Source organism: Balearica regulorum, chromosome 4, assembly GCF_011004875.1.
Source record: "Balearica regulorum gibbericeps isolate bBalReg1 chromosome 4, bBalReg1.pri, whole genome shotgun sequence".
Classification (NCBI taxonomy): domain Eukaryota; kingdom Metazoa; phylum Chordata; class Aves; order Gruiformes; family Gruidae; genus Balearica; species Balearica regulorum.
Genome location: NC_046187.1, coordinates 56,504,401 through 56,531,288, shown reverse-complemented (window position 1 = coordinate 56,531,288; position 26,888 = coordinate 56,504,401). Strand labels below are relative to the sequence as shown.

The window sequence follows — 26,888 nt, the reverse complement described above, 5'->3', positions numbered from 1 at the left end:
CTTGCATCCACGTACTTGTAAGCACCAAGATTTGTTTCCATGTTGTCTGGCCAGGTTCACTCATGTGTGATGTGGACTGCAACAAGCATCAATTTTCAAATCCTCTGTGTGTCCCTTGGGTTTCTTTTAATTGGTGATGAACTGGTTTTAGACAGATCTTTTGTACTATTTAGGAGTCAGACACGTATTAAGATGTGATCTTTTGCCTCAGAATCTTGCTTGCTTCATCCTCTATAAATCTTGGGCAAGATTGCTGCCTGCTGTCTTTGCTTTCTCATTCTGACTGTCTTTATGGCTACAGTCTGTCTTGGGTTGGGATAAACGTGGTGTGGTATGCCATGCTTTTTGCCATCCATCTGGTTTAGGAATGTAGATCTGCTGCTGATCAGTCTTGTGTGCTCTGGCCTTGGAGCTCAGGCTCTCTGGTCTTGGTTCAAGCACATTTCTTGGTGTATACCAGTTTGATTACTGTTGATCGTTGCTGTTGGTCACATTCTTGATTATAAGTATCAACTGTTCTTGTAACCATTCCTGTACATTGGTTTCTCAGTGCCTTCACACAAGACCATTCCATTCACACTTCATTCAGACCACTCTTAAAAATTCAGTTACAAATATCTTCAAAGGCTGTAGCTTTTCCCTGATCTAATAGCATACAAAAATTCAGGAAGAATTCATGTTATAGAAGCATTTAATTCTAAACTTTGAATTGCATTATGGCAGAACAAAAATGTAATAATGTATCACTTGAATTAGCTTATTATCTTAAAAAAAGCTTTTGTGCAATTTGTATAATGTATCACACTAAATGTTTAGATTGTTACTGTGCATGTAGGAAATACTGGTTGTCATTCTTCGTAATGAACTCTTTATAGTTTATATATTGAAGTTTGGAGAGATTCTAAACAAAGGTCTGCATGATTTTAAGTAAAAATGTAATGTCAAGTCCTGGTTTACTTTTGTTCTTAGCCATAATGACAAGTACATTCTGCATTCTGGAAACTTATTATATATTTTCTTTTAGGTAATAAAAAGGCAAACTAAGCTATCTTTATCAATGAAAAATACCTTATGCTTGGTGGCCTTAGCCTACTTGGGAATCCTCTGCAAGTGAGAGTTAATGGGGCTGGTGTCTCTGGTCTGACACTAATAACTTTTAAGAAAGTATAAGACAGACATTCACTTCTGTTCTCTTAAGCCCTTGTCAGTCCCATACCTGGAGTTAAGTCTTCCATTCCTTTTCAGACTGTGCCTGCAGATCTTCGAAGACATAATTGTTGCTTCAGTCTCTCAGTCTCACTGCAAGGTTCATGGGAAATGGTACTTGTTCACTGTGTAATGTGAATAACCCCGTACTGCTCCTTGCCCCTAATTCCAATGGGGACTGTATTGACTTTGACAGTCATAAAAGATCTGTCAAAAATATTAGGAGAGATAATGGGCAACAATTAAAAAGAAAAAAAAAAGTTTAAAAAAGTGTTTGCCCTTGGCTTGTCTGATTTTTAGGGAATGCCTTCAGAAGAATTAACCTCAACTATAACACACAGTAGATTTTTCCTGGGCTGTTGGACAGTTTCTCTGACACCGTTTCATTAAATTTTTAGCAAAATACTTTAAGAAAGTAAAATTCTATTATTAGGATAATAAATCTGAAAATCGTCACGGAGTGTAACTCTTTAGCTTATGTAAAGACCTTATGGGTTTGTGCCTTTTCTGTTTTGTTTTTTTTCTCTCGTAAGGCTTTTGTTATAATTTCTTCTTTGTGCTAGCTTTGAGTAGTTTCTTAAGAACAGATTTCATGAAATCTCCTTGTGAGTAGGTCTCACTGAACCTCTTCCAGAAGTTCTCTTGCGATTATAAATTTTACTGCTTCAAACTGTGAGCTAAAAGCACCCTGCCAGTGCTGTCATTTTGAACCCAACAATCAGCGTGGAGCTTAGATTATGTCTCGGCATGTAATAGTTGCTGTGCTTATGAATAAAGGGTCGACTTCACGAGGAGAAGATGAAAGAAGCCAACCATGCTGCTGCTGTGCAAATCTTTGAGAAAATAAATACTTCCTTGCTGCCTATGAATGTGTTGGATCTGCATGGTCTCCATGTGGATGAAGCTGTGAATCAGTTGTCCAGGGTGCTGCAGGAAAAAAGTGAAGGTAGGAATAAGCTAATAATTCTTACCCCCTAAAAGTTATTCTCCGTATTTTCTACTCAGAAATCACAATATATGGCAATATCAGAGGGAATGAATGTAATTTAATAACATGTAAAAAGAACTGGCTCTTGTGTTGTTTTATTTTCAGAGTTGCCCCTTGGAATGGCAATGATTCTTTTTTGCACTCTATCTTGCCCCGCCCCAGCCCATGCTTCTTTGTAAATCTTTCTTCTGTTTTATACTTTTGGGTTTTTATTGAAGACTTTTTTATTGAAGATATTTTTTTAGCAGAGGTGGTAATGCAAGGATTTGTGTCATCTTTGCATTGCTTTGTCAGAACGATGTTGCCTTTTTAATCTTTAAAGAAAAATCATTACACTGGAATTCTAACCACAATGATTATATTGTCTTCAACTTTTACATGGAAGTGTGTGATTTGAGCTGTCTTTCAGTAACTTCCATATCGATTTTTCAGCAGGATCTCTTGAGATCAGAATACTGCTGCTTCCATAAATGTCACTTTATGCAGTTTTGCTTGAGGGCTTTTTTTTTTCTCTCCCAGTGGAGTGTTCAAATATTCCAGGAGTGTTCTTGCTGTAAAAAAGATACATTTGCTGCATTATTAGTTTACGCTATAAATTTAAGCAGACTGGGAATGCTTTTATAAGAAATATTTCCTACACAAGGTACCACCACTGCACAAACCTGATTTTTTGAAACAGCTGCTCCACACAGTAGAAGCAAAAAGTGTTCAGTGGGACCTTAAGTAATCCTTTTCTTTCAATATACCTCAGAGATAATTAAATTGCATTATCTTGTGTTATTCCTAAAATGACATTTGTATACTTTAAGCTGTAACCTAATGCTTTTTAGAGCTAAATTTCCTGAGCTGCACTTAATTCCAGGAGTCCTGTAATGATGGTAGGGGTTCTCTGCTCAGTCTAGTCACCTAAATCTAAAAAAAAAAATTCATTTCAGTGTGCATACATGGGAAAAGGATCAATACTGGGCATTTAGTGCTGGCAGAATTAACAGTAAACTAATATAAAACCAAAATAAATTTGAGAGAGTGGTTAGTTGAGGAAAGATGTTGTGAACTGATAATCTTGAACTGGTAAATCTTGGCTTGTGAGAATCCAGTTTAATTTATATTTTTTCCTCTTTTTCAAACTTCCTTAATTTAGGTTGCTGTGATTTCTGGGAGAAGAGCAATTTCTTTTGTTATCAGGGCTAGATGCCCTAATAAAGCTCATGTGATGTGTTGTTCTGTTGATTCACATGCTGCAGCGTAGCAGAAGTTAGTCCAATAAGTGTGCCTTAAGTGCCAAAAACTCTGTGGATTTATATTTTCCTTCTTCCTTTCTTTATCCAATAAACTCTTATCTCTTTATTCACATTAATTTAAGATAGAGAGAAGTGTCACTTAAAAATCAACTAAATTACACCCACCTCTTAATTTTGCAATTTTCATTCACATCACAGGATGTAAATTCCAAGTGAAGATTAGGTGACAGAAGCAGTAAAGCTGCTATGAAAATAGAAGGATTTTTGTGACGATCACAGCATGCTTATTGCAAGCAATCTAGATTTAAAAAGCTTGACTATATTTTTTCACAATATCTTTTTCAAAAGAGGGGAAAAAATGGCTATATTTATGTAAAAAAGCATAGCCAGCATGGGAAAGCAAAGTTTTAAATCAGTAGTGAGAGTTTTCAGAAGAATGGATGGAAAGGTTATACTGAACGCCAAGTCTCTGCTGAGGGAAAATTTTAACCGTTACAATCCCTGCTGTTACAGAGTACCAGCAGACTGGTGGTAAACCATATCTCTGTGTTATCACGGGAAGAGGAAGCCATAGTCAGGGAGGAGTTGCTCGCATCAGACCAGCAGCTATCAGATACCTCACAAGCCACAACTTCAGGTGAGTTTAGATTTTTGTTACTGATACGTTTTTTCCTAACCCACATTTAACTAACTGAAAATTGAAGTTAGTTTTAGAATACTGTTAAACTACTTAAGCAGATTAAGGCAGGTCTGTTGTTTCAGATTAAAGTAGGTCTGCTGTTTCATAAATCCGATGCAATTGTGTGACTCAAAACCATCTTATACGGGGCACCCATTAAGTGTTAGATCCTTTTCTCTGAGATAGGTGAAAACACTATGAATTAAGCTTATCTAACACAGTTTAATTACCTATTTCCATTCAAGGTTGCTAGCTTTACTGTGAAAATTTGTTAATCCTGCTTTTCATAGGTCTTCAATACCTGCTTTGGTGCTCGGTTTCTTATGTGGGACAGCAATGTAGCAAGTCTGGGCTGGCATCAGTGTGTTTGCTCCTTTTTCTTTATAGGAGTGTATGAAGGTGACTGTGAAGGTGGGACTCAGAAATAACAGACCTCCCTTCCCATTTCCTTCTTACTTTCTGCAGAAGACAAGGGAGAAAACCTGTTTTGAAAGAAGAAGGTATGAAAGGGAAGCAGGAAAAGAGAAGCAGAATTAATATAACCAAGACTATTGGGCAGCTTTTTTTTTTTATCTTCCTCTTAGTTCCTGCTGTTTCCAGCTCTTCCCCTCTCCAGACCCTGTAAAATCCTCCTTCACTATTACATCCAGAGGACATGATACTGATTTCCTGACTCTCACATGTACACATACTTGACTGGAAACCTTATCACTTTCCATATGTTTGATGAGGTCTGAAGGAGATGGCATTGCACATAGCTTTCATGTTGAAGCTTCATCTTTTCTCTTTTCACAGGTTCACAGAAGAAAAACCAGGCTGCCTGAAAGTCATGCTGAATTGAAGGGTTGTCAAGAAAAAAAAGAGGAATATAGGAACTGAGATGTCAGATTACAGCTCAAAACTTTTTGAACAACTGCAATAGTATTTTGTAATCTGTTTTAAAGGATGATATTTTATTAGAAATGGTCTCAATTTACAGCAAGTGGTTTTGTCAGTATGTATCCAAGAAAATGTTTGTGTAGAATGGACCCTTTTTTGAACCTGCAAAAAGAAGACACTTACAGGATTTGAAGTCTCAGAAATGCAGATTAAGAATTCTGCTGAGCATTATATGATATTTTAAAGGGAAGTTAAGGTACAATTTTTAAATATAACTGCCTTCTCAGCATACTCAGTCTGTGTCTTTTGACCCTGACACATTTTAATTGCTGTGGATTCTGTGCTTTTAAAACGTGGTACCTTGTATAAAGTTATTTTGTGATTCAGAACTTTGTGCTAAACCCCTCAGAAGAGCACAGGGGCAGTGGGAACTTGACAACTACTGATATTTCAAACCCAATTACAGTCAAGTGCTAAAGATTTCCAAGTCACTTCGAAAGTCTAATGTAGTCTTTTTTTCTTTTCTTCTTTTTTTTTTTTAAGTGATTATTTTGTGATGGGTTGGCTAGTTCTATTGTCCTTACTCCATTCTAAACTTCTCCTGATATTGATGGAAGTTGCATACAAAGGACTGTGCATTAAAACCAACCATGAGTTTGGTAATTTTGCAAATTTACTGTGATCTATTATAGGGAAAAATACAACACTGTAGTTCAGTCTCTACTTACACGTAGCTAATAGTGTAATTCTGCAGGAAATGCCCTTACTTTTTTCAACATCTACTGGATTAAAAGCGTTTCTTCCTTTATGGCTTTTTAAATGGAACAAATTGAGTATTGTTTAACTTTACAGGTGTCTAATGGTGACGTGTCTTCATTCTGTGTGTATTAAATTTAGTGATTTTCTTGTAGAAAATATGATTGTCTGTGAGACATTTAAAATGTATTTTTAACATCAGAGTGAGTGCTAATACTACAGTAGTAATTGCCTAACTGGAAAGTTTGGGAGTACAAAAGTTACTCTGGTGGTAGTGGTGTTGCATCAGCATCTAGAAATACCTGTGTAAAAAAACCCCCAAAAGAACAACAACAAAACCCCAAACAACCCCCCCACCCCCCCGGAATTAAAGATAAACATCTGTACTTTGACAAGTGTTTCTAGTAAGCAGTCAGAACATTTTTTAATAGAAATATCTTCTAGAATGCATTACCACTTTTATTTACACCTTTGCCTCTTGAAAGGTATACAAATTTTTGTTGTAAGGCTTTTTCAGAACAGGTGTGAGTTGTGTATTAGGAATAATATTAATAAGTTAAGGATTAATGGGAAGGTTTTTTTAATTTTAAACCACTTTTGAAGTAAATTTTATCCAGGAACTACATGCACATAGAATTTGTGTATGAATCCATATGTGTGTGCAAGTTCTGCCATTTGTGTGCATGGGTAGTAATAAGCAAGGAACTTGTGTGAGAAAAGCTGTGCACAGGAATAGGTTTCACTTGAAAATGTGTCTGTATGAGTTGCTGACAAACTGAAAGACATGATGTTTCCTGAATATCCATATTTACTGTAATATATACACAGTGAATGCAATGTGCAGTAGACTTAAAAAAGAGTTTGTCATGCTTCAACAGATACAATAATCTTTTCATGGTGATTTCAAGAGAAAGAATAGCTTGAATAATATTTAATCAAAGGGACTCTTACTGGAATAATAGACTGTCATAATAAGTCTTATATTTTTTTGTGTGTACTTAGTTCATCTGAATTGTGTCCTTCTCTTTTTCTTTCTCTCTGGGCTGCTCTGGTACCCAGTGGGTGAAATACAAAAGATCTGTGCTCCCCAAACAGCACTAGCAGAGCTGTTTCTGCCACCTTATAATGTCCTATGCAGTGAAGCCCATGCTCCATCCTTTGTGACAGTGACTAAAAGGGACTGAGATGTCATTTAGGCTCTTGGACTCGAGACAGCAGTTCAGACTATCAGCTGTCCAGGGTTGCAGATGCTACAGTTGCCTTAGCGGACCTAGGATCTATCTTTTGGACCAAAGAACTTCCTTCTGCTCCTGAACAGGTTTTTCTTAGTGCTACTGCTTATAATGAATGGAGGTGCAGCTCTCTGGGGCAGCTCTTTAAAGCGTAGTCCCTGTTTGTTGGCCCGGGTGACTGAGTTGCCCAGCAAAGGTTCCAGTGTATGCTCAGAAGCACGATGTGTTGAACTGCTGGGTGCCGAAACCCTACAGTTATGCGCTTGTAAACAGGGAAGTGCTGACACTTCTAGTTGTTTTGAGAGGGGGCCTGATTCACTCAGCATGTTCACACCATGCCTGACATGGACAAAGACAGCTTAGATTTCAGTTCAAAAGACAAGCAGAAAAAGTTGTTGTCTTGCCCATCTGTTCATCATAATCTAGTTGTTGACAAGTTTACCCTGAGGATGGGAAACACAACTTTTTACCTTCTTTTAGCTTAGCAAGGGGATGACGATTCACGCTCACTTCCCCAGAAAATGCTCTAACCAGTGTGCTCAGGGGTATTCTTGAAGTCACCACTTCCTAGGCCTCTTCCAAAGTCGCCACTGCAAGCTAAAAATGCAAGATCAAGGGGACAAGAGAGATTAAAGACTAAAAAGTGCGTAAATGGTCTTTTGTAAGAGGGCTAGGACTCTTCATAAAAGAAGCTGTTCCCACTGAGCTTCAGTGTCCCTCTATATTATTTATTTCTTATAGTCCTATTTGGATAAATGCATTAAAAATGTTCAGGGCAAAACCTCAGCTCTACTCTCTACTAGGAGAGTTTTTCTCTGGTCTAAGTCAGCAGAGAAGTACATAGTACAATTTGGAGAACTTCTCTCTCCCCCGCTCTCCATTGTCCCTTTGAGTACAGGTTGAGGTTCACTAAGGTATCCGAATACCCTATCTGGTTATAGGTTATGATTCACCTAGTATAAGTCATTTGATTACAGGCTGAACTTTGATGGAAGACGATGGTTTAAAATCCTAACACAGGCAGAACTGATCCTGCCTTTATTTGAAGTTAATGACAGAGCCTCTATCAGCTTTAGCAACTCGGGGTGAGGCATTGCAGTTCCAACTCAGAGACAATATGATGAGCTCAGCCTTTTTCTTCTGTAGGATCTTAAACCTGTGCTTAGAAGCTGTGCTGAGCTGGATATAGAATGGAGCAGAAGATCAGTGGACAGAGAGAAAGAAAGTGGACTTTTATTAGTAAGGATCTCCATGCCTTCAACAACTTGCCAAACTGTCCAGAAAAAAAACAACACACTGGACTTCTTGCATTTCTTTGACTGTTTTTATAATGTGTAGTGGGATGAATTATATCGAATATAATTGTTTCAAAATGGTATTTCAAAGTAGGTTAGATTTTAGAACTTCCAGCCTTTCTGATATCTTTTGCAGTTACATCAGTGAGAATCCTGAGGTATTGTGTAAATTCTTGTGTCATCTTATACTTTTAATTAAAATAACACTTAGCAGTATTGTCACCAGCACTCTGAAATAATGTGCGACTGTTAAAATACCTATTTTGTGTACCACTTTTTATTCTATTCTTCAACAGCATGTGGTTGTGATGACTGGTAGCCTTTAATATTGACTTTTGGTTTCTTTTTTTACAAAACATTTTAACATTTATCCCAATTTTTAATTTAGGAAAATCATCTATCTTTTTTTATACAAAATTTAATGCTTGTGCTAGCATTGATTAGTAATCTTAAAGAAGAAAAAAAAAAAGCCCAGAGGTGCAATGAAGAAAGTTGTTCTCCTAAGTGAGTGTTTAAAAAATTCAGTTGATTGTGAAAGTAGTAGGGCAAAAGTGATTTTTTTTTAAAAAATATTTTGAAATACCTTGATAATACTTTAATGACTTTGGCTTTTGCTTTTGATAGTATGTGGTACTTGATGTTTTTGTAGGCCTGTTAAAGGACACCTCAGGCAAAGTTTAACTGGCATTTTTGGGGGGCTGTTGGAAACCATTGTGGCTTGGGAATCCCCATTTAAACAGTGTCCAGATCCTCTAGTCATAACCTAGAACATCACTAGAACTTGAACGTCTGGAACATCACTGTTGTGAATATGTACAATGTCAGGGAAGATCTTTACATGCTTAGCAGAACATGTATTCTAGAAGGTTTTACTTGAGGAGGTGAAATGTAACCAAATTGTTATTTAATCTCACCAGAAAATATGGTGGGTAGACAAAAGAATAATTTCATTGTTGATAAAGGCAAAGGATCAGCATAAATGTAATACGAGAAATTATACATAGATTTTATGTTACTGATGCTTACATCTTCAAATGCAATTCACATTTCCAGAATAATACTCTCTTTGCAGAGCTGAGAGGATAGAGTATGAACACTGTAACAAAGAAGAGTTCATTGACTTACCACAATTCCCAAGTATCATGTTCTCTTGGAAAAAAAAACAACCCACAAAACCCAACCAAAGCCCAACTGTTCATGCTATTTCAGCTATATAAACTGTGCAGAGGATTAAATGACTGTATGTGAATACGCATGTGAAAAGACCTAGTATTGCAGCTACCAGCTGTAAAAGCTGTTAGGACCAGTACATTGGAAGATAACAATGTCTATTTTTAAATTTTTTAAAAAATGATTTTTTTATTTGTATAAAGTTGTAATTTTGCTGTTAACTATAACTTTCATTTTTTACTGAAATACAGTTTTGTAACTTGCATTTAGAATTTCTAATGTGAAAAGGAATTTACAAAATTAGTTTAATAAAGGAATTTTGCCACGAAGATAGCCTTCTGTCTTTCCTTGGAAGACTACGTTTCAGCTTGTATCAAATTTTGTCAAATAGTAGTCTTGGAGTTCTGCATGAAAGCCACTTGCCTTGACTTCAGGATACCATCTGTAGGGAGATGAAGCAACCATCTGCAGGCGTAAAAAGGAACAGATTTGTGGCCTGACTTTAAGTGTTGCGAGTGGGAGCTGAATGCTCATGTTACTGAAAATGAGGGTCATGGTTTCAGGTTTTTTTGTTTTGGGGTTTTTTTTTGTTTGTTTGTTTGTTGGGTTTTTTTGGGGGGCGGGGTTGGCCTGAAGTAGCTGAAGGGCTGCAGTTCAGGCCTAGCTTATTTTGTGGGAGAGCAAGGGCAGCGGTGCATGTCAAGGGGGAGGCAGGTGTGAGCAATGTAAAGATGAGAGTTTTGGGGAGGGAAGTGTTCTGAATAGATCTCATTTAGCAAGGCCCCTTGGGTCAGGGGCAGTAACGGGTCAGATCCTGAGGAAGCACAATTGCTGTTACTGTTGTGGATTCAGAGCTGGTAAGCCTAGCTTTTCCTAAGCCTGCATGGTGCAGATCAAGTGCAGATATTCCTGGGTCATGTGCCTGGAAGTGTGGAAAGACACCTGGGAGCCAAGGGCTGGCTAAAGTCCAGCCTGTTTTATTAGCTCAGGTTGAGGACAACTGGCTTTGACCCGAGTTAACTCCTGCAGAGTCATTCCTATGACTTCATTGCCTTGTAGCTTGGACAGACTGCAGAAACAAGCCAGGTTTGTGCATTTGCACAGCAAAGCCCTAACTAATGAGCTGTTCAAGAGAGCAGGGAAAACAGGCTTTGGGAACACACGAAAGCTTGGCAGGTGCTGGCTTAGATCTGATGCGGCTGATTCAGAGCCACAGCTGCTAGACCACAGGATTGGTGAATGCCTGGTTGGCTGTGTGCCCTTTACTCACAGGCCTCCCTGCTCTGGCAGTGCGGCTCAAGGTCCAGCTTGGAGGTTAGTCTTTCAAATTGTCATGGTTTGAAGTGGAGGTACTGCTACGGGACTTGCCTTCTCTCTGGAGGCAGGACAGCAGTTCAATGTGGAGACCCAGCTTAACTCCTACCTGTGTTAGAACAGTCCATCCTGATTCACCAGTTTCTGTTTCAGTTCATGCCCGTATTTCCTCTGGGCTAGCTCTGAGCTCCTCTCGGGAGTTTGCTCCTTGGCGGCACTCCTGGGATTTCTGAGAGTCCTTCTCCCTATTTAAATATGAGAAGTGGAATATTTTAGTCTGTCCTTACTTATGGAAATGATTTGAACTTTTAAGGCTGAAAATTGAAGTGTGGTGAAATAAAAATATTGCTTGAGGCAAACAAATTTTCAGTCCAAATCATTAAAGTATAATTAAATGTTGTGTCTGCTGGTGGATTGCATCGGGTAGCTCGACAATAGGTGGTGCCCTTGCCAATGGCATAGAGTGATGGTGGAAGTAGCTTTCGCTGTGCCCTTAGCAGAGCTGCTGTTTCTCTGTACGACATGCACTAAAGGATGTTATTATACATCACGTGCTGTTCATTTCTTCCTCAGCGGGAGAATACTGTATTCAGAGTATTGTTTTGGTGACTTTTTTTTTCTTCTTTACAGATGGGTGGAGTACAGTTGGTTTTCAAAATACACTCGCTGCTCTGTGCTAAAGATGGGCAAGACAAGTTCACTTTTTGCACTCAGATTTGAAGATGATAACGTTGGGGTTTCTCCTTTAGCTACCCTATGTTGTTTTTTGTACGTTAGCTGTCTGGATGCTTGGACAAATCAGTCTGGACACGGACACAAAGACATTTGGCTGTTTGGTGAAGTCCCATGCCACTGTGGGTGTCGCTGGTGGCACAGAGTCTTCTTGAAAACCCTCATGGGAAAGGATCCTCTTGATGTTGTTTGACTTTCTGCATCACAGGGCCTGGCTGGGCTAGCAATGGCTTATCATTAGTTGCCATCATTAATTCTGTGGGACAGGTCAGGAAATAAAGTTCCCTTTTCCTATAGCCTGAGTGGCTTCTACATGGTGTGGAGCTGGAAGGTGCTGTCTTTTGAGGATTAGCTCAGAGAGCCTTTCCCATGAATAGGGGCTGTGTTTGTCCTGAATGACAGGAGTTTCAGAGGATCCAGGAGTCTTTACGATCCCTGGGCCCATCTGCCCTGTGTCCCTGAGTGCTGGAGAGCCCTTGGGATGCTGAATCAGGTCTGCAGCCTTTCTCTCCCACACCCCAATGGAAAATACATTGGGGAGATGGTGAGGGAACCTCCAGGGCACCAAGGCACCCTGTAAGCTCTAAGAATCTTGTGGGGAAGATCTATGGAGGCATGTGGATGGGCCATGTCTGAGGGGGCATGTTGCCAGGTGCAGGAACAGGCCCTGGAGGAGCTGTGGGGAAGGCTGGTTACTGGATCCAGACCAGTATCAAGAGGCTGCTGTGGTGAAGAAGAAAAGCCTATCACAGCATGAGGGACTTTATGCTGAACGATGGATGGTGGCATGGAGTATGGCATGCCAGTGAATTGAGAGGATAGCAAACACTAGAAGGGATCTGCAAAAGCTGACAGGGAAAGGTGGTGGGTGGGCAGTGCAGAGGTGTCCAGGAGACCCTGAGGTGCTGCAGGACCATGGTACCACGCATGGATGGGGCTCTACTGCTGGCGCAACCCATTTCCTCCAGCTCTAGCAGAGCAGTGCTGATATTTCCAAACCAGCATCTCGAATCAAACTGTCACTGGGATGCGCCATTCAGATGTCTTGCTGAATTAAATGTAGTAGATAGGGCTCAGCATCCTGTGAGCAACATGTTTTGTACTGTATTCAGATTTTGGGTTTTCTTTTAGCTTGCTTTATGTAGCTTTCATATTTTAAGGATGCTACAGATCTTTGTCTTGACTGAGACAAAAACTGCGTTGCAGAATTTGGGGATGGGCAGGACTTGCAGTTTTGGTAGCTTTTTGGCAAACAAATGAGGTTTTGGCATCCATTCCACGATGGACAGACATTTAGGCGATCCCTGCTACTTCAGGGTTTGAAAAAGGCAGCCATGCGTCCGCGGTGCCACCAGAGGTCCCCATGGCCTGAGACCCTTGTGCTGTCGTGCTGGGTGATCTTTAACTCAAGCTGCGGAAACAGACAAGACTGAGGGGGAACACAGGACAAAAGCCACCATCTCTATTGTCCTAAGCTGGTTTGTGTCCTCTGTCGTGGTGTTGGGTCTAAAATTAGATTTGTGTCCTCCTTGTGAGTTGAGTAGGGAACGTTTTATCATATGGCTCAGGAGACACCTTGCATGACTTGGGGAACACTAAAATAATAGTAAACATATTAAATGTTGATGCATTTCCTCTGTGTGATCAGGATGTGATATCTGTGGCTTTCTTTGGGGAGTAGGACATCTGAGTGTGACAGCACTGCTATGACAATTGTTCTTTCTACAAGCTTGGTAAGCACCTGTATGGATCATTATTATTTTTGTGTTATCTTGAGAAACAGGACCCTCCTCCTCCTTACATATCCATGGCTGGTCACACACACTGGACAGGAGAGCAAGCAGTGGAAATCCTCTGCCTGCGTCACAAATTTAATCAATTTGGTCTGTAAATGAAGGAACAGTAGTCCTGTCAAGTCAGGCTGTGGGAGCTCTGCATAACAGTGTTTGCTCTATGTCGGCTAACTCACAAGGCATTGCCTTGGATTCCCACCTCTAAAGTCAGGGTAAAAGTAGTCTTCCTCGCCTTGTGTCCTTCTTGCCTTTCCAGATCATCACCTTTTACTGTCTCGCAGTGCCACATAGGCAAGCCACGGGTGACTGGGCATTTATCAAGATAGCTATGTAAAGTCTTGATACGCTGCAGGAAGAACAGGACGTCCCTGGAGGGATGATGCACCCTGACTGGCAGGGGGGGTTCCCCCAGAAAGCGCTTGGGGAGCGAGTCAGGGCACCTACGTCAGGCTCCTGTTCTGAGCCTTCTTCTGGGGAAACTTCTTCATGTTTGTGGACTAGAAAGGAGAAACTGGCTGGTGAAGTGGGGAGCCTGAGACTGCACAGTATGACTACCTCCATCTCCCTCTTCAAAATAGGAGGAAGTGGGAAAAACACATTCAAAATAAAAACAGCTGCTGCCTTCATGTTGCTAATTTTCCCAAGAGGAACTCCAAAGGCTTCTGACTTTGCTGGGGCAGGAGGCCTGGTTTGTGCCGGCATTTCTTTTCCGGACAAGGCTAATGTACAGACTGCAGAAATAACGAGAAGGTGCACAAGTGGAGCGGGGCTGGGGCAGGAGCACCCATTCCCGCTCGGCACGGGCAGGTGCCGGGGGAAGCTGCGTGTTTGGTGTTAACATTGCTGGTGGTTCCCCTGGGGCCAGGAGCCAAGCTGCTCTGCGCTGCGGTTTGCTGGGGCCCAGTACCGCCGCGGTGGCCGGGCTTGAGGGGCTGCCGGGCAGGCAGGGACCAGGGAGCCCCAGGGCAGGCAGGCAGCAGGGCTGGGCCTGGGGCCACCTCACAGCAGGGCTAGTGACAAAAGCTGTTTCCTTCAGCACTTCCCCACTGTGACAGAGCCCAGCTCTTCGCCCTCCTAGGCAGAATGAAAGGAGGAACCAGCAAAAGGAGGCCTCTGGCCTCGGAAAGCATTTTCTCACTGGGGAAGCAGCGCTGGGGAGCACCTCAGCTGCTCTGACCCTTGGGCAAGGCCAGAGGGTGAATGTGGGAAGCTGACCTGGCCCTGAAGCCATGGAGTAGCCTCAGGTTGGGTGTGATTTCACAGACAAAACTAGTGGAGCCTCTTCCACGGCTTCAGCATAGCCACTGGGATTATTTTTTCATTGAATCCATATGGGGGAAGGAGGTGTGAATGTCCCTGGGGAGAGAGAAAATTGCAAAAGTCAGACAATTTGCAGAAACAGATGTGGGCTTGCACGCTATGTGTGTGGAAATGTTTGTCGGCAGGAGAGGGCTGTCCCTCAGAGCCCGAGGCTGCTGAGTGGGGCCTGCCAGCCCCTGCCTGGGCTCTGCTCTGCCTGCCCTGCAGCCGTGGCCACCACCTGCCCGGCTGCTCTTGTCCTCTCCCCGCCAGTTCCAGTGCTGCACGGCCACTCTGTGCTCCTCAGGGAGGCAAATATCTCCTAAGAGGTCCAGAAAAAAAAGCCAGCAGTGGGCAAATGCAGAAGAAATGTTGTTCCCTCAATAGGGCGGATGCGTATTTTGGGAATTAGTACCAGATTTTGGGGAAGAAGATTGAATTTGTTCTCAGTGATGTGGCTGTTTTTATGCTAGACTGTCTCACAACGAGAGACAAGGGAATTAAGTAACCTTCAGTGTAGTTCCTAAGCACACTTCCCTTACAAGAAAGGGGAAGTAGGTTTTCATATTGCCCTGGAGGAAAGCACTTCCCATACATTGTCCTGACTGCCAGTTCTGCACTGGCGTCATGGGAGGAATTGTGTTAGGAAGTTAGCACACTGGCTTCCGTTTATCAGATACCAAGAAAAAAAAAGTGTGTAAATGTTAGTTTTGTCATGCAGCATATGTTGCTGACAACCCAGTCTCAAGAGGAATAGCCCAGAGAAATAGCTAATCAGTAACTTGTACACTGTGGGAAAACATATAAAAGTAGTGAAGAGTAGTTTTGTAGTTAAGACAGCAGAAGACTGTGGTCTCAAGAGGTGGGGAAATCTCTGCCTGCCTTGTCTGCACAAGCGTATCGGTTTAATGTATGGAACAGAACTGTATAAGTCTTGGAAAGAGGCTGGATAAATGTAGATGCCCACACTCAAATGTTAGCGCCAAACCCAAGTTTTCATTCACATCATCATTAGCACAACTCAGGGTTCTCTGTTTTGGGCCTGAGAGATCTGTGCTACTCAGGTGTGCCCAGGTCTGAGTCACTCGGCGCCTTGCACCCATCTCACCACTCTTTGTACCCAGAAACTGGGTGGCCTGGGGCCAAATCCCCTGAGCAGGGGTAGCTGGGGGGCTGCTCTTTGGCCACCTGAAGCAAAGGGCAAGCCTGTCATTGAAGGTAGCTCCATTTCTGTGTTACAGGGAAGACAGATCTGCTTTTGCAGGGCAGATGGAGGTACTCCTTGGCCAACTCTACCTGTTAGGTATGCTGGTGGTGCCCAGGCTGTGGCTGCCCCATCCTGCCCCTCTGCCTCATGACGGCCCTCACATGGCCCTGCCAGGTGTGGGATGGCAACCAGCAGAAAAGGTGTCTGGAGGTGGTACCTAGCTGGCATGGAGCCCATGCCCACAACAGTGAGTGTCTACAGCTGTGGCCCCAGCTCCCTACTCAGCTCCTTTGGCATGCCTTAGGAAGAGGCAATGCCTCAGGAAGGAGCTCAAGATCTGAGCTGAGCTGAGTTGAGTTGAGCTGAGTTGAGGGTTGAACTTTGTAACTTGCTCTGTAACTCAGGAGGGAGGCAGGAGGGTCCATGGGGAGGGGGTGGCATGCTTCTGCATTTAGGCTTCTCTGTCAGGCATGCTTCAGCCTCAGTATGCTGGAGGGCTTTGACTCACCTTCGGAAGACCTCTAGTCCTCGCCACATGATGTGTCAGGAACCTGTCTCACACTAGGTTTTGAATTCTGTTTTATCACCACATGCTGCAGTTTGTGCCACTGCAATACCAAAACTGAGGAGTGTCTAACCACTGTGTTAGCTTGCTGAGGAAAAGAGCCTAAATTCATTGAGGTAAAGTAATTAATAGTGTGAGAGTTTTAACAAAATCCATGCAGGAACTGCTTGTGAAACTGCTTTTTCATTTCCCCTTTCAGATTTAGTTCTCTGACAATGAGTAATGCTGCAGAAGTTGCTGTGCCTGGTCTACTTCAGAGACTTTAGCAATGCTCTCCGCCACGCTGTGAGGAAGCCTCCCTTTCTCTGAAGTGTCTGTTCCTGGGAAGGGAATGTTTTTACCCCCAGGTTGAAATGGGTCTGGGCAACCTACCTGATTTCCCCTGTCCTGCCCAGGAACCCAAGGGAAAGCAAATAGCCACATCCATCTTTCCCAACACACAGCTGGCATCTTGACCACATACATTTTTCCTGCCTCCCTTCGAAAATGTTAACAAACAAAAAAAATTATGTTATTTTTAACCAAATAAGCACACTTCTGGTGTGGTGTTTATATCTCTGGTGCAGTGCCTAGACATAAGCAACAATTAGCTTTATTTTGTATAATATGATGATCATCTAGGACAGGAGAAATTTTTGTAGGGCTAAATACAATGGGTATCAAGAGCGTCACAATTTACTTCCTGAGCATTGTACATACCATACTATCTGAGGCAGACCAAAATCAGAGCTGAGCGAATCTGAGAACAAAAAGGAAATCAGGCAGTAGGGACAGGAATAGCTTCCTTCCTTGATCTCAAACTCCTTCCTAATGCCAGCAGCCTGCTGGTGTCTCCAAATGAGAGAGAAATCAGTGGATTAGGAGACAAATGTGACCTTTTGTTGTAAACTAGCCCATGTCTTTACATGACAAAACCCTGGATAATGTTATTGTACATAGTTAGTCATAAACTCTTAGTTACTTGAGGTTTAAGACTATTTTTTGCTGTCAACTTACTTTTCAATGCAAAAATAATTTGCAACCCTCCACTCCACCCCCATAAATATTTTCCACAACAAAGTGTTTGTTTCTAAAAGTCCCAGATAATGACTCATACTGCGTTTAAAAAAAAGGAGAAGCAACGTATTTTTAATGTATTAACAATATTCTCTCACAGCCAGATGTTCCCCTTCGTTGCACAGCACGAAGAGGTGAAAAGGAGCAGAAAAATTGCAGTAAGAAAGACACACAAAAAGCACAACGATCAAGAGAAACATGTCAGGCTGCAATATTACACCTAACTTTGGAATTGCCTACGTGTTGTGCAGAGCGCGTGGTGCTGAGGGTCTCTTTGTGGAGCTCCAGGTCACTAGGAAGTGAAGTCATGGAGCAAGTGCATGAAGCATGTGCATCCCTAAGAAAGGTCTCAAATTTTTATTCAAAAAACCCCAAAAGAATGGAAGAAGCAAAAATAAATCTGACATTCAACTATTTTTGGGAAGTTCTTGGGTCAAGGTGCTCCAGGAAGCACAGCAGAGAGAAATGGGTCGAAATCAAGACATGTTAGAATGCTTTTCTTATTCTACAATTTTTTTTTGCTGAGCTCACTCAATTCAAAAGTTGTTTATGAAGTATTTTACAGATGGATGCGCTCTTTATCCAAAATGCAAACTGCTTAGCCAGATGGCCTTACATCTGGATTAGTCTGCAGCACAAAAGAGAAGAGAGTAGTTGCATTTTTAAGAACCTGCTATCTGTAGCAGACCTAAACCAGGTGATGATCATGGAAGACATTTATATTAATATTATTTGTGAATGGTATTTATTTCTCTACTTCTGACAAGCCGCAGCTTGGTGGAAATATTTCAGAATGTTTGGGTGTCTGATTTTCTTTATCATGATAACAATGGAAACTTATTGCCTGATTGCATGCACTGGTATTGGGAAGCCCAAACCTGGTTAAAAACGGAAGAATGGGTAACAAAACAAAATTAAGTAACATAAGTTCTCATGCAAACTGATAATGCACTGAAGCCCCTTATCCAAAATCTTGTCTCAAACTAAAAGGAAGATTGAAGCTTTTAAGAAGATAGTATTCCAAAAATGCCTTCTGTGAGCCACCCTTCCTTACCTTCATCTCTGTCGATAATTAACTGAATAAATTTCATTTCATACGGAAAAGGAACAAACTGATTCCCCAGCCTAACTGCACGGCACTGTTCTGTAAGCTTCGTATCAGCACATTTACAGTGTGTTTACACAGGTCTTATTCTTTCAGCAGCTATTTATATTTTTGGCACCAACTGCCTTTCATCTACACATAAATTATCTTTTTGTTTCCTTTTTGCTTTATCTTGTAATTTATTTTGTTGGGTTTTAATAATTCTTGGAAGTAGTATGACTTTATCTTGGAATGCATTGTACTGTCATAAGGTTAATGTGGACAAATTTGTTAGGTGTCTTCAGAGAGTTCCCATCCTTCAGAGAACACAAAATGCATGGCTTTAGGTCTGGATCAGGCAGTCTGTTCCTACTGCTTCACGGCTAGAGATGGTCTGAAATGGCTTCACCAAGCTCAAAATATTTTCTGAAAAGGACTTGGGTTCTATTTTTCTCCGATCACCCAAAGTGGACAACCTCTCGCGCTCACAGCTCCTGGAGTATAGACCATAGATCTGGCACTTGAAATCCTGAAACTATCATCAGAGGTTTGCTTTTGGTGTTGTGGTAGGAAAGCTGGAGGTGATGAGAGTCTGGCCAGCTCAAGTTGTCTATGCTAGGACAGGTGGGATTCTCCACACCTGTGGTCCCTCCTCATGCTCAGCCTCCTTGTGCTGGCAGAAGAGAGGACATGTATGCTGATAAAATGATGCTGGTCAATCCTAACCAATGCTTCTGGGGAATCCTCACTGAATGATGACAAATCCCTGTAAACTAACGTTGGGTCAGCCCAAAAGTGCCTGCCGGGGGTTTAGCACAAGGTCAACTAAACATGTATACTCTCTTTTTTTTATTGGCAGGGCCATATTCCAGCTTGCAAAAAAATATCCCAAGTCTTGTTCATGCTGCTGGAGTGTGAATCGCACGTAGCACTGCTGGGCAGTTGTTGATCCGCTCCTTTTCTCCTAGCACGTATAGGAGTTGCTGGGCTGCGCTAAGCAACTGTAGCAGAGAAGAGGCGGCTGTCGGAGCAGCAGAGTGCGAACAGAAAGCTTTCTGCAGCCCCCCCCTCCCCCATCTTCAAGGTTTTTACATATGCTCCCATAGTCACCAAAGAAAGACATAGATACACTCATATACCAACCCACAAGAAAACCCACACAGGCAGAACTGAGGAGCTCTCACCAGGAAGCTGACTTACCCTAAACCACTCCGCTATTTCTCGTCACGCTGGGTCTGCTGTCACTCCTGCCGCCGGATGAGCTAGACCTGGTTGCCAGGACCAAGTTGGCCTGTATATGCAGTAGTGTCTGATTACCTCTTGAGGTTTCTCTCAATAATACAATTGTTCTAACCTTCTAAAAAAGAAGTCCATCTGAAAAAGCCAAAAATACAGAACGCCACTGTTCTTTTTTTCTTCCCCTATCTCGTCTAGAATAGTTGACTTCCGTAACGTTTGTTTCCAGCAGCCGCTTTCAGCTTCCTGCGTCTGGTGAGTTCTTTGCATTTTCTTTTTTTTTTTTTCTAAAAATCTTAATGTGAATTGATACTCTGAATCAAATTCAGTATCTTTAGTTTTACTTTTATTAATAAGTTGGTGAAATTGATTCACATAATCAGTTTTACTTTTAATACCATCTGTTAAATACTCAGTATTGTGATATCCTGTTAAACGGTGGTCTAATCCTGCCCCAGGTTGTGTATCTTCTGGATTTTCATTTCTTCTACTTCAGCATAAAAAGGCCTTGTATAAAAGTAGAAAGAGGGGTGAGATGGGCTGTGCGATGCCAGTATTTTCCACATTAACTGATGTAAGAAAAAAGAGAGAAAATTGGAATTACTCTAAAGATGGTCGGTCTGATTCTGATCCGCTTTGCTGTTGTATGAACTATGAACCCAGGAGAGACAGGCATGTGTATACCTGCAACACCTCAAAGGACATCTTTCTTCCGTATTTGTGAAATACATCATGGCTATGAGGAAACCGTTCTGCTTCATCTTAAATGTTCCCAAGCAAATTTAGGTGAAGATTTTATTGTGAGAATTTGAGAAACATGAAATTTGGGTGAAATTCTCAGGACTAAAGTGAGTTTCAAAGTATTTTTAATTTGCCAACATGTCTGTCACTGGCTTTGGTTCCAGTGGCTGCCTGGCCCCGCTGGGTCTAACAAGTGCTTCTGCCACCTTCTGAGATGAAAGGGCTTTGTTTGCTGTCTAAATGGCCGCAGCTGTAACTCTTTGCTTTCATCTCACCCCCACAGCTTCTTCTCCTCGGCTTTCTGGGCCAACCGTGGTGTGCTCACGGTGTGGGATCCCCTTAGAGAGCAGTATGTGTGCGTGTGCATGTCTGCGCACACCCATTTCTAGATTGTGCTTACACAACCTGCATCTTACAATGTTCCAGCAGCGGTGGGATGGTCTTGTCACATTGCCAATAAGCGGTAGTTAATCTAAAAGGTGAATGAGGAGGGAGCACACAGAGACCGGAACCATCCCTCTGACACAGGTCCCCGCAAAAAAAAAATGAATGTGGCTTTAAGATTTTCTAACTTCTTCTTTCAGTCGTGTTTCCACCTGTGGATGGGGTAGGAGTGGGACCGTGGCATCTGGAGGAGGCCAGCTCTAACACAGGATTTATCCTGAAGAAAATACTTGCAGAGGAAGAAGGTAGGAAAAATGAGATTAGTTAGTTGTTAGCAGGCACATCTGTGAGCATTTTTGTGTGTCAGTACATGCCTGTCTGCTGCTGCTGTCAGAATAAGGTGGGATTGTGCGTTGTGTTGTGCTGCTTTGTATTCCACGTTTCTAAACCCCACCATTTAGATCAGTGCAAGTTTACAAATGTTCCAGTAGAAAAGATGATACATGTGTACTTACTTGACTTTAGAATGGGTTTTAATCTCATTTTTCAGTGACAGGTCTGAAGATGTATCATACAAGTGAAGTCCAATTTACCAGAGAAAAGTGGGTACAGACTTAATGTGAATACAACGTTTGAGACTTGGGCAGCAACGACAGGGTAGAAAAGCCCCACATGCGCTTGCTCTGTGCTATGTTGAGACAGTAGGCCGTGGTGGGGCATAAGACCAAGTTTTATATTCACTAGATTAGATGCTGCAAACCAGGAAAAATAGTAGGTTTGTATTTATAGAGAATCTGTGTTTTTATAAGTAATCTCTGCTTTCTAAATTCCAGAGCAAATAATTAGAATTTAAAAAACAGGCTTGATTTTCACGTATAGCAAGACACAAATTCATAGTTCATCAGCAGGGCAAAGTGGCTGTAAACTACTGTAATTTAATCCCATTTTAAGGGAATTTTGCCATGCCAGAGCAGTGTGAGATGGTCTCATGGTCTCACATGATTGCCTGTATCAGAGGACAGTGCCTGTAACTACACACAGCACAGTAAAACCATGAAGTTGAAGCTATGCTTCCAGAAAGTTACTAAAAATACTTTTCTAGCCTGGTGACCAGCTTTCTCAATAAAATGTTTATATGTAGAAGCTTAACAGATTCTGGCTCAGCTGCTCCACTGTAAGTGTGAATTTGGGGATGAAATGAAAGCACTATCCCTGCTGCATAAACCAGCAACTGAGAGACTGATGCTAAAGTCGCATCAGCTGGTAACAGCTGCCAGCACCAGTGATATCAAGGAGGCAATCTCTTGTACAGCGAGGGGTGAGCCGTATAAATCCTTAAAGATGTAAGTGGATGCTTTGCAGTATACCCAGAGCACACAGGAAACAAGCAGACGAGCAGAAATTGTGGTGGCAGTCTTGCAGACTGCACCTCTGGCCTGTCTTGTAGAGCAGCGGGTCTGCACGAGCGGAAGCTCCCAAGGAGCTTTTCTTGGTGACGCTTTCTGATAACCAGCCGGGAGGACACCCAGGCAGGGAGATGAAAATCTGCTGTTTCTCCTCTTGCTTTTGCTGTGCAGCTCTAGATGCATAGCAGCACCTGGGTTAGGAGCTTTAAATGAAAAAGATTTCCAATGAAAAATACCTCTTTTTTCAAAGAAAACACCTTTTTTTTTTTTTTTGGTAAAATGTTGGTGCTGCAATTCTGTAATTTTCATTAAGAAGCAGTTGAATGTTACTGAATGCACTGTTCAAGTGATTAATTCGACTTGTCATTGACCATGCAACAAAAAATTGCAGAATTTTTTATAATGCTTTTGATTATGGTTCAAAAAGAAATAAAAGAAGTAACTGTGAAACTTGCCTTTTTCAAAGTCTTGATGTGACATTTCAGGCATCACACTGCACAGCTTAACATCATTTCCAAATTAGGTTCTCACTTTTTGGCTGGTGGTGTATGGTCTTATTAAATCAGTAGTAGACAAATTCCATGCGATGAGCACAGCTTACAGTTGAAAAATGTCTTGGGATAACCCCAGTGTAGTAATTAAGAAAGGAAGTTGGCTGCGGCTGTCTCAAGCCCACTATTAAAGCATTACTGCTTTAAAATACTGGACAGGATCACACAAATACAACAAAGCGATGTATCAATAAAATTTGTGGGCTGTAGCTTACCATTAGCTCTTCTCCACAAAACCAAATGCAGTTTCATATGCGCGTTGCAGAATTTAGTTGTGCTTCAATTCTTATGTCAGTGAAGAACTGGAAAACCTTCCTAACCCACCAAAAGTGTCAGTCTACAGTGGAAGGGAAGACATTTGGAGCCAGCAAAACCTCTATAATGCAGCAGTGAGCGTAAGCGCTGGAAGTCATGGGTACAAAAACTTGGCGTATCAGATCTAAAACAAGCAAAGTAGCAAGGAGCAATAGTCCCAGCAGTCACATTCTGCTGGAGGCTGTGCTGGAGGATTGCTGTCATGGCTGTCATGGCAGCTAGAAGATAGCTAGGAACGTGATCTGAACACTTACTGCATGCATGTGTTCCCTGCAGGGCGGGTACGGGAACCGTTGCTTGTGCCCCGCTCGTGGCAGTGCCCTGTGTTTGTTGCAGGTTCTTTGATCTTTCCCACCCTGCACAATCGCTTGCCGCTGGGTCTGTGTTGTATTTCTTTTGCACAAGGAATTGCATTTGGTCTTTGGTTACAGAAGCCAAGGAGAAGTGTAAATTCCTAAGGGATGAGGGTGGGGCTGAAGTTGGCATGCTTGTCTTTACCTGACGAAATGTATGAACATGCTGGAAACCACACGAGGATTCTGCTATGGTTTGGGGGTTTCCCCAATGGGGGGCCATGGTGACCTATCGTATAGGAAAGACCCATCATGTGCCGGAAAGGGAACAAACACCTCTCCTGGCAGAAGCTCACACGGAGGGCTGTGGTTACGTACTGTGCACGATGCTGCTTGTCAAACACAATTGTGAGCACAGAGTACCCGTCTCAATGACTGACACCTGCCCAGTTTGAGGTTGTTGTACCATCTGGTGATATCTCTTTTCCTCATGAGTGACAGTGAGTTGCTTTTGTAGGTTATTCTGGTTTATGTCAAACTACAGATGAGACTGGCTTTCCTAATATAAAAGTGTGAGACCAAGACCCCTACGTAGTTAGGGGTCTGTTTTGGTCGTCCCCGGTGCACACGGTCATTGAAAGAATATGAAACGTCTCACTCTCGCAAGAGAACTGTTCTTTCCTTTTGTTGATAGGCATGTCAGTGGACACACAGTTTGCAGCTTGCCTTTTTTTTTTCATTAAATGACTGTGCTTAAAAGCTGGTAAAGTCTTTAGAGTTTAAAATTATTGAATTAATGACATACTGAATTATGTATTAACTTCCTCTCATCATCTGTGTGCTCGTGTTTTTCTCATAAAAAAAAATATTATAAAACATCTGTCTTAAAAATCACTCACGTAATATTTTTTTCTTTCCATTGATTTAAATGCAGGTTTTTAAATTCATGTATCTTTCAGTGGAGTTTTAATTCTGGATTAAAAGCCATCGGGTAAAATATCTCTGAGTTTGAATCAAGTCCACCAGGATTCAAAAATAAAGCCTGGGAAATGTTCTCATAATGTTCAAACGTAGCTCTCCTAAAATATCTCTCTTTTCGTATGTGTGATCGTTTTCATGCAACAAATCTAAAACTCAAGAAAATCAAGGAAAACTTTCTATGCTTCCCACTGAAAAACAGAAACTCTGCATTAAGATTTACCGTAGCGTGGGGATTTGCATGATCTTTAAACCAACAGAAAGCCAAATAGATGTCAGCTTTAAGTATCTGAAACAGCTTCTCAAAATACTGAGCTGAGGAATGAGTGAGAAGAATTTATGTATTACTTTTGGTGGTAAAAAGGAGAGGCTTTTCTCCTCTTAACCTGTTCCATATGACCCAGTGCTGTCTGCAGTATTATATGTTTTATGTAAAAGTGACAAGAGATTAAGGTTATTCTAGAATCAGAGAAAAGTAAAGGAAAACAGGCCCTGAAATATATATTCTGCTCTGGCATATGGTTAGTGTAAATCAATGTAAAAACTGAACTACCAGGTATAACCTGCTAATTCCAGGGGGAAAAAAAAAAAAAAAAAAAAAGAAATCTTGACAGCATGTTCATTTGAAATTGGGCTTTAATCATAATTATGCATAGGATGTAGGCAATTTGATGGAAGCAAGTACGCATGCCCATTTATTGTGATTAATTTAATTTACTGCAATTAAGGAACTCTAAGGAGGCTACCCAGTGAGAAAAAATGTTTTCCTACCTGTCCTGTAGATACATATTAACTCTTATTTATTCTTATGCTGGGTACAGTGCATGAATATTGAGTTGTGGGATAGATTGTGGAAGACAACTCCTTTTTTAATTTATAAAACAAATCAAAAGGATAAAGGCCTTAAATCAACACATGCAGGAAAAGTTATGATAATTGTATGTTTTGTATTGCACCTTCTATTTGCAAAGTGAATGAAATTATTTCCAAGCAAGCCCTCAGATTTTTAACATTTTAATGTACTTGTGTGCACACACAAAATTTAAGAATGAACTTTAAAAGATGGCAGTTTCCCTCTGGCTGAAATCTAGACTATGATTTAGCAAGAAATCATTATGGTGAATTGTTTGATCAAGTGAAGCATCATTATTTGCTGCTCAAAACACCTGTACATTCAGCACAGTTTATTCTTATCACAAAATATGCAAAAATAATCTTCCATCAAACATAAGCTAATTCTGTTCTAACTAATATTTTCCTCCTCCACCTTTACCTCCCACTGAAATCAAACTTATGCAAATACATAACTTAATGAACATGGAGAGCCTCCTTCTCCTCCCCCTGAGGTTAGAGGGGGGAAGATCTGGGCTTGAGAGTCTCCTTATTTTGTGTTAGGCATTTTATAAAACCAGAGCAAAGTTTTATAAACTGAATAGACCTCTGTAAGTAACCTCGGAGATCTTGTGTGGGATCCACGGAGGACAATGAGGAAATGGTAGGACAATTTTTTTAAGACTTTTTAGCATTGAGGAGCGTGTTATATCACCTGTATCGTTCATATATTAGCTTTTAGCTGTGCTGTTAATATTGATTACCTGGTAGTGTCTAAGGGACCCAGTGAAGAAGATCAGGTACTGTGCAAACAAGGGAGAGGAGTGCAGTCCTACCCCAGGCTAGAGCCGAAACATGCGTTAGTCGGCCCTCGCCACTGCAGTGGACTCTCGACACAGGCTCTGAAAGAGAGGAAGCCCTTTTGCCTGCACATGCAAGTGTGTGTGTGGAGTTGCCAGGTTGTTAGTTTTAACATTTTCCCATGTTACACATCTGCGGGATTTAATATAAACGCATGCATCTCCTTCACAACGAGTCATTGTAACATATTGTGAAGATGTGTCTAAAAAATTTAAGGGCTGCATACACAGTCGAAATGTAATTGTTTACAATGTGTGACTATGTAATTTATTTGTATGTGTAAGACTCTATCAGTTATATACTCAGTTTATTGCAAATCCAGGTTTAGCACAGCAGTCATTTCTGCTCATGTGTATGCAAATACACGTGTGTACCTATATGTAGAATTAAAATAATTTAAAGGCCATGGTCATTTCAATAATGCATCCATTCTTTGATGCAAAATATGTATGCAAATTTTCAAATGACAGTAAGATATCTTGCCCTGAATATGCATCTGTTTCATATAGCAATCTGTAGCAAATATTCTGCAAATTAATGAATATCAATATATATACATGTCTATATATGTCTATAGACATACAAGCACACATGCGTGAACATATCGATGTCATATTTTTTGTACATGGATGTATAGATTCATTATTGAAATAGTTGTTTTTAAATGTACACTGATTTATTTTCAATATTTTTCTACATATATATATATGCATATCCACTTCTATGCATCCAGTGCAGCAAATAATCCATCATTCTGCAAGCAATTACAAATGCTTATTTAAAACTAAAAAAGATT

At 41.3% G+C, this 26,888-nt stretch overlaps 2 protein-coding genes and 1 long non-coding RNA gene across 8 annotated transcripts in view; 2 read left to right on the top strand and 1 right to left on the bottom strand.

The window, feature by feature from the left end:
* N4BP2 (NEDD4 binding protein 2) overlaps window positions 1-9,615 on the top strand; it is a 42,804-nt gene extending 33,189 nt beyond the window's left edge. For all 3 annotated transcript variants that reach the window (XM_075752279.1, XM_075752280.1, XM_075752278.1), the window contains 3 exons: window positions 1,984-2,152; window positions 3,949-4,072; window positions 4,910-9,615. In XM_075752279.1, the coding sequence (XP_075608394.1) occupies window positions 1,984-2,152; window positions 3,949-4,072; window positions 4,910-4,955 (339 nt within the window). In that variant the 3' untranslated portion in view covers window positions 4,956-9,615. The remainder of the gene's footprint in view (window positions 1-1,983; window positions 2,153-3,948; window positions 4,073-4,909) is intronic.
* An 880-nt stretch (window positions 9,616-10,495) lies between these two features.
* Window positions 10,496-19,828, bottom strand: LOC142601762 (uncharacterized). Its single transcript, XR_012835370.1, has 3 exons — window positions 19,697-19,828; window positions 14,501-14,641; window positions 10,496-11,005 (listed from the first exon to the last, which is right to left on the bottom strand). It is a non-coding gene; the product is annotated as an uncharacterized LOC142601762 (long non-coding RNA).
* RHOH (ras homolog family member H) overlaps window positions 19,221-26,888 on the top strand; it is a 20,057-nt gene continuing 12,389 nt past the window's right edge. The window contains exons 1-4 of one of the 4 annotated variants that reach the window (XM_075752276.1): window positions 19,234-19,789; window positions 19,931-19,987; window positions 20,396-20,952; window positions 21,058-21,162. The gene's annotated coding sequence lies outside the window, so the exon portion shown is untranslated. Of the gene's footprint in view, window positions 19,988-20,395; window positions 20,953-21,057; window positions 21,163-26,888 lie in introns of all 4 variants that reach the window. The other 3 variants (XM_075752275.1, XM_075752274.1, XR_012835368.1) reach the window with 3 other exon arrangements.